Source organism: Sitodiplosis mosellana, unplaced genomic scaffold (assembly GCF_009176505.1).
Source record: "Sitodiplosis mosellana isolate CC-2019 unplaced genomic scaffold, AAFC_SMos_1.0 Smas_scaffold_6166, whole genome shotgun sequence".
Taxonomy (NCBI): Eukaryota; Metazoa; Arthropoda; class Insecta; order Diptera; family Cecidomyiidae; genus Sitodiplosis; species Sitodiplosis mosellana.
The window spans coordinates 5,952,994-5,966,408 of record NW_022601407.1 but is presented as its reverse complement, the minus strand read 5'-3'; the positions used below and the strand labels follow the sequence as shown (position 1 = coordinate 5,966,408).

Below are 13,415 nucleotides of genomic sequence, written 5' to 3'. Positions count from 1 at the left end.
TATTCATTCTAGTCATTTTCCAATCATCATTTTAATCTCAATTGAAACGTTTCTCCATTCCACAGTCCTTGTGCACCGTTGTTGAAGATATGAACTTGCTGCAACGGAAGGTATACTTTTGGCACTGGAGCAAAGAGCCGATGGGCGTTTTGTGTCGTTTAGATTCGAAAATGTTCGCACTATTCAAAGATGCTCAAACGGAAGACGAGCTACTGAAGTCGGTCAGCTTGGAGAATGGTAAACGGGGAACGGCCGTTCGAATTTCGGCCAATGCATGATTATTGAATCACACATTCCTATATGAAAATTTGAGTAATAATATTTGATCATCATCATCACATCGATAACTTCCTCGATAAATTTAATTTAAGCGTTGTAAGATCGTTCAGTAATCCAACTAATGTATAGATAGGTATGTTAGGTCTGTTTTGTATAAAATAAAGCTATCCAACAAAGCTTGTGTTTTGATCGAAATGGAATGTGGCCTAAACTATTCTACCAACTATTGAATAGCAACGAGTTTTTTAACGGATCCTGAATAGATTTAACGTGATTGGTAAAATTATGCAATTGAATAGATATGAACACTTTCGAACAGGATACATTTTTTCAATAAGTTCCTACGAAACTATAGAAAGACACCTTCCCTCTGCACTACCGGCAATCGACTATACTTACATTTTTGTTTACATTTATATTGAAATTTTTATTGATCAATCAAATTTGATTCGTATGCAATTTCCCACATAGCATCTTTCAATCATATATTGGCTCAACATTGATGTGTGGCTTCATCTTCATCTCATGGAGCTTATAGTCTGAAAATTCATTGAAAAAAAATCCTGACGAACATATAGAACACATCAGAAAAATGTAAAGAAAAGTATTTGATAGAAGAGAAAAAAAACGCCAACCGTCATTTGTTATCGATGAATGTTTTATTTAAACTAATATATATCTATCGCATTATTTTTATAGCATTAATTAGATACAGATATATGATTCTTTTTTTTTAATTCTTGTATGTGTGAGTGTGTGTATGGTTGTTTTAATTGTAATTTGTGTATTCTCATTGTTGTTGCATATTTGTTGTTTCATTTGTTCGTTTTAAAAATTTCATGTTTTTCTTTTCATTTTTTGTTTCTTTAAATATTTATTCTTGGTTTGCTTTTCGTCGTTTTCCGCTCTGTTCCATTCATACCAATTTCAAATTTCATGATATAGTTTTTTGTTCTGTTAAATAAATTGCTCATTTTTTACTTTTTTTTCTCTCATTTTTTATAAGTGTTTTTGTTTGGTTTTGCACAATTTTATCGTTTAGATTATTTTTCTTTAAATTCATCATTTCAATTGTATAAAATTATGCTTACAAGTGGGAATCGTTCACAATACAGTTGGACTGTAAAATTTGTCTTAGTTTTTGGGCGAATTTATTTGGGTTTTCTAATCATCTGCATCAAAATATGGTGTATTGCGTTCAATTTCTATTGTAATAACGCGATTGATGCGTTTTATCGTTTGTTATTGCGTCCGTTTGCTTCATTTTGTGTTGTTTTTTTTAAATTAATTTTTCATTTTACATCCACTTTGAAAAATGCATTCATTTAAAATTGGCTTCATTTTTGTTTGTTTGCTTGTTATGCTTTGTTTTTGTTTCATTTTAAAAAATCTAACACAAATACTAATCTATGCCATTCAACTTAAATGGAAAATACTGTATTTTTTCTCTCTTTCTTTCTCTCGCTCTCTTTCACCTTTGCGAAAAAAAAAACAAAATAGAACAGATTTAGGTGCAACCATAGCCAACCATTTCGGTTGATGTAAATAAAAGTCGCCATTAACATTAGAACAATGGATCCTTGATAATTCATTTTACATTTTTTTCTCTTTTTTTCATCATTATTTTTTTTGCACTTTTTTCATGTTTTTTTCCCGTCATTTTGTTTCGTTTTCTCGCACAGTTGGGTTTGTTTTTTTCTTTTTCTTTGATTAACTATACAGTATTCTCTTTTTTTGTCTCTCTCAAAATATACTTAATTTGGATTCAATAATAAATGCCTTCATAACTCCCCGTAAACTAGAGATTCCAATCAAATTACACAAAAAAGTTTTTTTTTTTTGAAAAACATGTTCAGGTTTACACCGGCCGTCGGCGGTGAGAAAAAAATCTTTTTTTTTGTTTTTTTAAACCTTATTTTCGCTGTGTGACTTCATTATTCAAACTAGAAACGAAACTAATTGTTATAGCTTTGGAGCTTTTTTCCGTTTTTTTTATCATAAAAATATGCACCATAGCCAACCATTTTTGTGTCTATTTGCCAGTTACATTTAGCCAATCAATATTACATTTAAGATATAAAGCAGAATCAGCAATGGCCCAGGAAAATTGGACTGCAATGACTCTTCGCTCCTATTCTTTTTGCGGAGGAAAGAGCTCTTTTGATTTGTTTGTTTCATTTGAATTCGTAATTTTGACCTTTCTCTAGAAAACGCGTTTTTTTGACGCAATTAATGCGATTTTTGTTCGTTCTACAGTCCAATTATCATGGGCCATGTGAGGCTGTGGCTGCACGATTCAAAAATTTAAATTAGACCAAATGTCTTATACGTAGCTTTTTCTCTAGTTGCACTTATTTCCTTTAATTAGCTAAATTAATAATTTTTTTTTTGAAATTTCGACGTAATTTTTCCGGCCTCTTTTCTTCTTTACATCGTATGTTGTTTTTTTTTGTTTAATGCGGAATGATTATCTCTTTTTGTTGTTGTTTGCTAGGACACAAGAATGTAATTATATAAAATTAGGAACAAAATACTATACTCTTTTTCTTTCATAAGTTCTAAATAAATGTGGATTCGAGCACCGTCCATTTGAGAGTTTTTTGCTTGCCACATATGAAAAAAATGCCGAGTCCATTCCGAAAATGGCGTTTTTTTGCTGTTCACTTTTTTTTCTATAATTTTCAATAACTTTTGGATTCATTTAAATTCTTACAGTCTATCTCCTAAAAAGTTTAAGAATTTTTATGCTTTTTTCTTTACTTTTCTACAGTATTTTTCGTTTTATTTGAGTAGCAGCAACAGAAACCACATAACTTTTTTTCTCTCTCTGAAATTCCATCCACTTTCAAATCTCGCCTTTTTTTGGTCAAATCTCTTGTTTCCTCATCAGGTCAGTTGGAATTCTCTTTTCAAATCAGCTGAATAGGCAAATGACATGGAAACTGACTTTTTTCACCAATTTTGCACGAATTTCTTTATTTTTAGCCGAAAAATTGTCGCAATTTTTTGGAAATTTTTCATTTTATCAAGGACAGTTTTTAAAATTTTCTCAATTTTGTTCATCATTTTCTGCCAAAAAATTCAACTTCTGCCGCAAATAACACTTTTTCGTCTAATAGATAGTTGGAGGACTTTAAACCAAAAAGTTCGTCTTTTGCTGACTCAATCTCTGAATTGCGATTGAGCATCGATGCTAAGTCATTTTCCTTGTCATTTAGCCTCAGTCAAGTGTCGAAAGATTGCGGAATAGTAATCGAAAAATATGATCGACATTTTCTTTGAATATTTCGTGTAAATAAATCGTTTCTTTTTCCTTCAACAAACCAATTTGCTTGTTCAAATTGTGTGTTCTCGATTTCATAATTAAAGAAAGAAAGAAGAAAAAAAAGAACATTTCAACAATCATCGATCGGACTTCATAAAAAAAATAAACAACTAAAGCGAACAAAAGGATCCATTGCTAGATTGTTTGTTTCATTCGATTGATGTTATAACGCAAACTCAACGTGAATAAAAGATTCAAAACGAAATCAAACGAAAAAAAAAGTATCTTAATCATTCGCTCGGAACATTCAATGGCATCCGCACACCTCGTGGATGCATCCATTCTACTATTGCACATTTAAAAAAAGGGGAAAAAATGTATAAAAAAAAAAATCAGTGCGAAAGTTCAGCACTATCGATATTTATCGAGAATTGAAGTCCAACATTTCCGGAAAGAAAAGAAGAGTGCAGTTTAAAAAAGTTCCATGTCCTGAATAATATAAAAAATAACCGACCAACGTTAACGCAACACAGACGACATGTTCTTTGTTTTTGTTTGGTTTTCATACATTCACATGTTTGAAATGTTTTGCCAATCTCATGGTCTACGCACAAGGAATAATTCCAAGAATGGCATCTTAATATATGTATTCTTCCTCCGCCACACCGAAAAAACATTCATCATCATCATTCAGTTTTATTCCCTTTTTTTATCATGTTTAGTGTTATTATTCAGATTTCTTTTATTCATTTATTAAGTTCATTTTGGCATTCGTTTTATGTTTGCTTGTTTATCGTTTTGTTTTATGTTCAGTTTTGGTTTTTAATAGCGCGATTTAAGTTCGGTCATTAATGTAGATTGAAAAAGAAACTCAATTACTTGTATGGATGTGTGTTGTGTAAGTGTTTGTGTATGTGTGTGTGTGTTTGTGTGTTTGTGTGTGTATATGATTTCAGTTGAATTCATCAATTCAAGTTTTTTTTCTGTTTTTTTTTTATTCAATATTATCATTTTGTATTGGTTGATATTATGATCTAAATTGATAAATGCGATTTCAATTCATTTTGCTTCCTCACATCACAAAGACCATCACCACAATGGTGATGTCGTCTTGCATGCGGACAGAAGCCAACAATGAAAATCACACCTCAATTCCGATCATTAGCGATAAGTAATAATAATTGCGATGATAAATAATGGTAATATTTTATGGATCAATTAAATGAATTTGCATGAATATATGGCACAAGCTATTTGCTCCTTTCACAGTTCTTTTTCTGGGTGGGTAGGTGTTCGATTGGTCGCAGCTTAAGTCACGGAATTTCTAAAATTTGTTGCTGAAATTCACTTTATTCCGTACATTGATGAAGATCAAAGACTTATTCTTCTTCTATTTCTTATATTTGAAGAGCTATTTCAAGGATAAAATATTGCTTTCTCTGAGCAAACTGACTCCTTTCTGCAGCAAACTGACTTCACCAAAAGAGAATGAGAATCTGATTATAACTTCGCAAAAATCTATTAGAACTTTTATATCGCGATTTTTGACTATTTTCACAGATCCCATGGAAAATTTGTCTCAGATTCCATTGAAAATGAACTGAATTCGTTTCGACGGAAGCGCAGTGTGAATGGAATATGTCCGTTTGCTTCCCAGTTAAGTGTTATTAACCACTTATTTAAGCGTATTTTCATGGTTTGCTCAGACATTTTCACCATTTGTTCCATAGCAAATAATTTGAGCCATTCGAAGTTCAAATCTCTTTTGGATCAGTCAAGCTTTTTCACTTGAAATTATCAGCTTTATTGGGTTGATCAAGAATCACCGCATTCAAGTCATTTATGTTCAAAAATTTGACTTTCATTTTATGTAGCATCTCCTTTTTTCTTCATTTCCAAAGTGATATTGTGTACGGAAAACAGATTAAAAGCCTCTTGATCGAGATCTTTACGTTTTGTTCGAAACGATATGGCACTCGATGTAAATATCAGCAGAAAATGTGAGTCAAATTTCATCGACATGTCATCAATGGCACAGTTCTCATAATAAAATATTCAATGCTTTGTTAAGAACTACTCTTCGAATATTCTTTCCCATTTTTTCTCTATTAAGAACTGTTTCTCTTGTCTCCCGCATTTCTCGTGATTGATTTTCTCATGAGATTGGTTTTTTCCCATTGAAATGCCAACAGATTTCGTTTGCCAGGAAATTGTTATTCTCGTGTTGACGCAAACTTATTTCACTTCTTTAACTGTTGACTGTTTTGCCATTCATTTCATTTATTTTGAGTTGATTTTTTGTGAAAAATTGTCACAAATTCAATTCAACGTGACTCACGTGGACTACTTGCTGCGAAATTCCAATGCAAATGCACAAAATGCTTTTCCACACAAACCATGTTTGAGGAAAAGTAAAACGTTTCGTTTGGCCAAAAATTCATGTTTTGTGTTACGCTCAATTCACCGTTGTGTCCCACTTGGTATCCAAAAAATGGACCGAATGGTGGTCAGTTTTCGATGTCAATGCCGACTATTCGATGAAATTGAAATGCATCAAATGATGCAAAATAGAGCGGCTGAATGAAAATGATTGGGACAATTTGGTGATTGATGGCGCAATTGTAAATGGAACCAATGAGAAAAACTAAGCCGATTTGAAGAATCTAATTCTTGCAATTGGTGACTACAATGTGTATTAATTAAAAACGGTGATGTAAAATTTATTGATACGCCTTACGAATTTTTCTTAGCAACATTTCTGTTGTTTTTTTTTGTTGTTGTTGTTTTCATCTTTTGTGTGTGGTTTGTCAATGTTGTCTGATTTAAAATTCAATTGATAATTACATTCATTATGGCTATTGGTATAAATATTGGCTGATATATTTGAAAAAATTTGGTTTTCCATTCCGATAGTAAAGCAGTGGAAACGAAAGAGAATGCTTGTCTTGTTAGTAAAAGTAAAAAAAAACCGTCGTTTTTGTATGGTAAACAATGAATTGAAATTCACAGTGATCGAAAAGTGGTGAAATGAAATGAATATCATGTAAGTCATGAAACCATATTTATGTCTTTTGATTCGCCGAATTGTCAAAGTGAAGTGAGAAAAGAAAAATTGTGAACTTTACGAACAAAAAAGGAAAACAAAGTATGGAAACAATTCTTATAATTATCTTATTGGTTATGATAATTGTTATGCTCTAGATTCTATCTCCATTAAAGTAGATGTTGTTCAAAAATTTCCCCTATAAAGGAGTGTTTCAGTTAAATTTGTTTTTTTTTCTGTATCAATTTGTTTTTTTTTCTGCTGTTTTTATTATTATTTCATTCTTTGTTTTCTTCTTCTTCTGTTCTTCATGTGTTTTTGTTTTGTGTATGAGAGTAATAAAAACTGTTGTTGAATGTGTGAAGACAATGATCAAGTGAGTCACGCATCAATTGATCTGTTTTCGTTGGATAATCACGTGCGTGATTTGACGCACATGCACGTTTTGTTTGTGTGACTATTGAAATTGTCTTTTGGGCTATTGCAACTAATCGATTAATAAGTATGTTGGTTTTTTTTTCTTCGTTCGCTTCTCCTCTTTCGTTATATTTTTTTTGTTTTTTTTTTGCATTCCATAGAATCGGTTTAATTCTTAAATATTGTAAGCTTGTGTTGTTGTTGTTGTTGGTTGTTGTTTCTTGTTTAAAATTGGTTGTGTTTGTTTTTTGGTTTTGAGCGGAATATTTAAGTTGAAATTTTATATTTTGCTTTTACTTATTATTCACTTTAATTTTTTTCTGTTTTTTCTTTTAATTTTCTGTGGCTGTTTCACGGTTTTTATTCAATCAATTGGAAATTAGATTCCTTATTGGTTCTAGTCGTCATGGTAGTTTTTTTTCTTCATTTATTTATATATGCTTTTTGTTTGTTCGTCGTTTTATAATTCGATTATTCCTGGGCAATTCAATTCTCATCTCTTTGCATAAGTAGCTTTTTGAGCTAAACTACTTGGTATACAATCAGCAACGTTGCAGAATGTGATTGGTTGGAGTCCATGCCTGCCATATTGACTCGAGAACAGCCAAATTGCATGCTTCAATCACTTTAATTGTGTGCTTGTGCAACGTTTAACTCGACATCATAACAATTTTTTTTAAACGCTATATCTTGTGTATGTGTTTGTGGGCAACGGTTCTTGAGCTTGAATGATCATCAAGATAGATCACCTTTTATGTTTTGTTACTATCATTTTTACACCATTTCAGTTGTGCAATGTGTTTATTTGTGTATTTCCGAGTTGGAAAAGTCTTTGTCATAGTCTGGAGGTTTGCAATTGAGCGTGACTTCCGTCCCATTTTTTCGTCCCTCATTCCAATAACATAATCTAGTGTTTTTTTCTTCGTTTTTTTTTGACAGCATTCTATGTATTATGTTCACAAGATGACAACATCGCGTCACTGGTAAAAATGACTCTCTTTTTTCTTTCGCTTCAATTAAACTACATTTCAATTTGTAATTAGTCTACACAATTTACACTGTACATGGCCTCTCTTACTCTCTGTCTTCGTTTCTAGTCTTGCCGCAATTGAACGCCATCGTGAGATTTAAAAAAAAAATCCACTTTTGGCGATGTGATTTGAAATTTCGATTTATTCAAGAAAATTTGCTTTTTTTTTAAACTCAGAGTCATTTCTGTTGCCGAACATTTATTTTGGTTTATCAATACCAGTTTTTCTTCAAGTTTGCACACCAATTTTGCATTTTCCAAAGTATTTATGTGTAATTTTTTTTAAGTATCATTTCTCAAATATTCATCCAAACGGTAACACATTCAAGAGCAACGGCCAACAATTCGTGATTTTAAGTTTAATCGAAGGAAAGAAGATTCTTTTTTGTTCGATTGAAAGCACTTTTCACTTTGAAGAATATTTTTTTGTCGTTTTACGAGGATCCCTTCCTTTCGGAACGATAATCGTTGATCGTTGCTGTTGTGATGCTCGTTATCGTTTGGTTGGCGCGCGCGCGTGCACCTTAATTGCAATCAAAAATGGTTTTGGTTCATCATTCTACTTCCATAGTACAGTCAGCATATCTGTGTTTGTGCGAACGATTCACACCATTCTCACTGTTTTCTGTCTTGCAATTCGGAAATGAGAAACAAATTTGAAATTGGTTTTCTATTTTTCTTCTCCTTTTGTTGGATGAAAGTATAATATACACACACCACGAAAAAAAGGTTAGTTTGAATTGGTTTTCTCTTTCTATCTCCGTAAAAATTAATTTTAAGGTAGGATTCTTTTCTAGAATTCTTACAATAAATTTGTTTTTCTATCGCTTGATTTCCAGAATTTCTTATATAATTAAAAAAAAAACAAACGAATTTGATCAGCCAAAATCAATCGATGACTTTCGATCAGAATTTTGTGTGTTTTTTTTTTGTTTCATCTAAATTATTTCCATTTTTTGTTGTTAATAACTATTATATACATGACACAAACAAAATGAAAAGGAAATTTCAAAACGAGAAAGGAAAAAAAAATACTTGACTTTGATATTGTGTATGACATACGGTGTCGGTGCGAACATTTTCCACTGGAATCCATATGAAATTTGAGTCTTGATACCAGAAAAAAAAATATATTTCGGTCAGCCCGAACCAAGAGCCAACGATTTCAACCAAGAATTCGAGCGAATAAGGATTGGTGTACCACAAAAAATATTCTCAAACGTAGTTTTTGTTGTTGTTTGTTTGTTGTTTTTTTCTTCTTTAATTTCAGAACGAATATGTGTATTGCGTTCCGTTTCAGGTAGTTCGTTTTGTGATCAGTCTTTTGGTTTCCAGAAAAAGTAAATCATAAAAACTCAGTTTGTGCTTTGCATTGGATCTTGGTTCACACTTTGAATAAAAAAACCGCGTTGACATTTTTCTCTTTTCTTTATTTTTGTGTCATCAAAAAAAAAATGATCGCTTTTCTATGGTAACTCTATTTGACCATGATAACGGAAGAAAATTTGGTGCGCCCAAACTTATTCAAATGTCAACGCAATGGATATTGGTTTTTGTTGCTCGTTTTTGCGTGGAAAATGTTCAGTTCTCGCATATTTTTCAACAAAAATAATTTTTTTCTTTTGAATCACCGTGCATGTTCAACATAAAACTTTCTTTTGTAGCTAGAAATCAATTCCTAAAACAGATTTTTTTGCTTCATACTTTTTCTTAATTCTCGTCTGTGACTGTGGGTTTTGCAAAGAAAATTGTTCTTTTATGATAATATGGCAGCTTGTGATGTACAACACTCGTCTCTTGTCTTAATGAATTTTGTTGTTGTTGTTTTGCGTTTGCTAAATGCATAGTTCCTGATATTCATATTTTGCAGTGACTACCGTTGCAATTGGATTTTGTTGTGTATGGTGGTTGTTGTTCGCGCGCACTGTGTGTGTGTGTGTGTGTGTGTCTCTTTCTTCTTGTCTTTGTCATTTTTACCATAATGATTAATGATAATTGTAACAATAATAGTAAGAATGCTTATAATTAACGTGTAAAAGTATTAAATTAAAGGGGAAACATGGACTAAACGTTATTTTTTTTCTCTTTCTCTTTCATCATTTCATCTCTCCAATCATTTTAATTTCAATAATTTAGCGAAAAGCATTGAAGTTTCTCGTCTCTCCATCTCTCTGTTTCTCTCGGTCTATCTCGTTCTATCGAGAACTCGTTTCTGTGTGGACTGTATGTGAAGAAGAAGCCTCTTACACATTGCGGCTTTTGGATTTGTGACGCATTTATGTTGATTATTGATTGTGACCAGGATGTGACTGAGCTTGATGGTTGCCAAGTGCAAAGCCTAATGCACGCGGATCGTTGCCGTGCAGTCGAAGCGCCTGTTCGAGTCGTTGTTCTTGAAACCGGAGCGCTTCGCTCAATTCGGGCGACACATGTTGGCCAAGCTGATGGCTTCCGATCAATGGATTTTGATTTTGCGCTCCAGGTGTATCTACGATTCCGATTTTAAGGGGGTGGGGGAGATTTTGTTAATTTTTGGTCGGAAAATGGATAAATGTTTCGTTAAATTTCAATTTTTGTGCAAATTGTGCAGTTTTTCCTTTAATTTGTCATTTCTTTCAAACTTTGCATTTGACCGTGGCTCACCTGAGTTATTTTGTGGCATAAAGGAGCCGTTGTGATGTCGCAAAGCATTAACATTCAGTTCATTGGCTGCATTTGACGAGTTTCCATTGCTGTTCGCTGGATTATTGTTGGAATTGTTGTTGTTGTTGTTGTTCGAGTTGTGTGAGTTGTCTACAGACACCGAAAAGAAACCGAACAAAACGATTAGCAATGGTTGTTCGTGTCAATTTATGATCAAAAGAGAGCGATCATGAATTGGACATAGAAAAAATGGATGGAGTAAAATACCAATAATGATTTGATTGAGGGAGGGTGTGTGTGTGTGTGTGTGTGTGTGTCGATGCTTCAACAGAACGAACCTGATGTAATATTACAAAAGTGCGTTGGATTGCGCACATTTGAAATGTTACCGTTGGTTGGTTTTGTTCCGCAGGGTCATAGCATATTTAAACAGCCGGTATCTCTATTACCATTAAGATTGTTGTTTGCGTTGGCTGTTGTGGACGCAGCAACGGCGGCTGCTTGAGATACGGCTAAACGCAATGCGGCTTCGGCCTGTGACCGTAAAATCGCTTCGGCTTGATGTATACGGAGTGCTGCTTCGGGCGAATGCTGCGTATGATGTTGGAGGTGATTTTGTGATTGATTCAATTGTATCGACTCGCTATTGTTATTGTTCATGGTCGATCGCATCATTGAATCGGCCATTGATACTCGCATCGCATTCATTGCGGCTTGGGCGGCCGCCGATGCATCATTCGATGCCATCAATGGCGATGAATTCGTTGCACTCTCCAAACTTCCCATCGATGAACCATTGTTCAGCGACTGTGTTGCGAAAAGAAAAGAACGCAAACCAAATTAAATTAAATGAATTTAATTGAAAAAAAGTTTTATTTGGCGAAAAATGTTAAAAGAAATGTAATCTCCATTTTCAAATAAAATTCGCTTTTTACTTAGTTCAAACACAAGCAATTTGTTTCATTATTTAATGACTAAAGCGAGTAAAAAGCCCAGCACTTAGGTTAATACTCACTTGGTGCTGTTGCTGGTTATTTTGTTGATTATTTTGCTGATGTTGATTTTGCTGCTGTTGCTGTCCTATTCGCATCGCTGCAGCCAAATTGACGGCCGCTTCTGTCATTAGTGCCATTCGATTGGCCGAGTGCAAATCATCATATTGTGGATTCAAATGACCATTATCTATTTGGCATTTTTTTTTTAGAAAAAAAAATCATGAAATTGGTTAAAACATTTTTCAGAATGATCAATCGATCAAAATAATGAGTCAAGATTTTTAAAAATTAAAAAGTAATTGGGAGTACATAAAATGTGGTTTCAAAACGTTCAAAACTTCTAAAAATCAAATTAATTTTATCTTTGATCATGCTTTGTTCACCACATTTTATCATTGAACAAATATTAATGTTTGACACTTAAAAAGAAACAAAATTTTCAAATGAAAACGAACGAAAATTAAAAATTAAAATTGAGTTCAGTGATGTGTTTGGTTTGTCATAAGCCGAAGCTATGCATTTGAACTGATTTTGTGAAAATAAAACGATATGCAATTTACATTTGTTATTGTTATTGTTGTTGAGGAGACCAATACCCGCTTCAGATCCGGCTGATGATAAGCGGCCATTATTCGACGAGCTATCGGATTGTGCTGAAGGCGATGGACACATCGAATTTTGGCCAACACCCGATAGACCCAACAGACCGGAACCAGATGCTGAAACCGCTGCGGCTGCAGCCAACAGTGTGTCACGTTCGCGCCGTTCGGCTGCCGCACGTGACAGCACATACTGAGCGGCAAACTGATGTTTTGGATCCATTCTCATGTGCTCCATGTGCGTCAACAGACCTTTTTTGTGGCAGGAAAAATTGAGACAAAATTTAGAATTAGGGAAGAGATTGATTAAGGATAACATATGAATTTCGATGACATTCAGCCTCCATCGAGAGTCTCGATTCGAAACTTGTCATTCAAAATCGGTGCATGGATTTTTTTCTTCCATTCAATTTCAACACATTCTATACCATTAATAAAGGTCATTTACTATAGAGTCGAGTATGAATTTTGAATGAATCGAAGAACAAGACATGATAATTTTTCAATTATTTTTACCTGATTCATGAGTGAAGACAGCTTGGCATACCGAGCATGGCCACATGCGTAAGCTAGTTGTGAGCTGTGACGTTTCTGGATGGCATGCCAAATGTTTACGCAATGATCCTTCGTTCACATAGTGCTTGCCACAGACGGGACACGGATGATTGGCAGTTCGCCGCTTGCCTAAAAAATCGGTTGGAGATGGGGGAACTACGGACACAAATTTTCAGGTCAATGCATTGTTCTCTACTGGTGGTTTAATCTTATATTTAAGAAACAATTAACGTTTCATTTCATTTTGCTGGATAAGTTGAGAATGCAAAAGTTTGCATCCAATAAACTAAACTTAATTAATTCCAACATCAAACGAAATACAAAGCATGTGATGAAGAATACCACAGTTTATATACTTACTGGCTGTTGTTGCTGGTGCAGTATTGTTGGTTGGTTCTTTGTGGCTGTGCTTCATGTGTTCCATGAGTGAATCGGCACCCAGGAACAGTTTATGGCAAATTGGGCAAGATGTTGCATTTGGACCACCAATCAAAGCGGCATGCTGCTGAAGTACACCCAAATGGAGTTGCAATTCCTGAAATGAATCGATTTCATTCGTTTCAAATTAGTTTATGGCATTGAAGCGACT

The 13,415-nt window shown here is 33.7% G+C and overlaps 2 protein-coding genes across 8 annotated transcripts in view; one reads left to right on the top strand and one right to left on the bottom strand.

Annotated features, from left to right (window-relative positions):
- The window catches only part of LOC129575285 (omega-amidase NIT2-like), a 311,296-nt gene that overhangs the window by 283,202 nt on the left and 14,679 nt on the right, over positions 1-13,415 (top strand). The window lies entirely within an intron of this gene.
- The window catches only part of LOC129575280 (transcription factor mef2A), a 72,732-nt gene continuing 68,266 nt past the window's right edge, over positions 8,950-13,415 (bottom strand). For 6 of the 7 annotated variants that reach the window (XM_055458540.1, XM_055458544.1, XM_055458542.1 and 3 more), the window contains exons 10-16: positions 13,187-13,361; positions 12,788-12,982; positions 12,233-12,523; positions 11,693-11,859; positions 11,127-11,484; positions 10,678-10,827; positions 8,950-10,522 (exon numbers count right to left, since the gene is read on the bottom strand). In XM_055458540.1, the coding sequence (XP_055314515.1) occupies positions 10,320-10,522; positions 10,678-10,827; positions 11,127-11,484; positions 11,693-11,859; positions 12,233-12,523; positions 12,788-12,982; positions 13,187-13,361 (1,539 nt within the window). In that variant the 3' untranslated portion in view covers positions 8,950-10,319. The remainder of the gene's footprint in view (positions 10,523-10,677; positions 10,828-11,126; positions 11,485-11,692; positions 11,860-12,232; positions 12,524-12,787; positions 12,983-13,186; positions 13,362-13,415) is intronic. The other variant, XM_055458546.1, reaches the window with a different exon arrangement.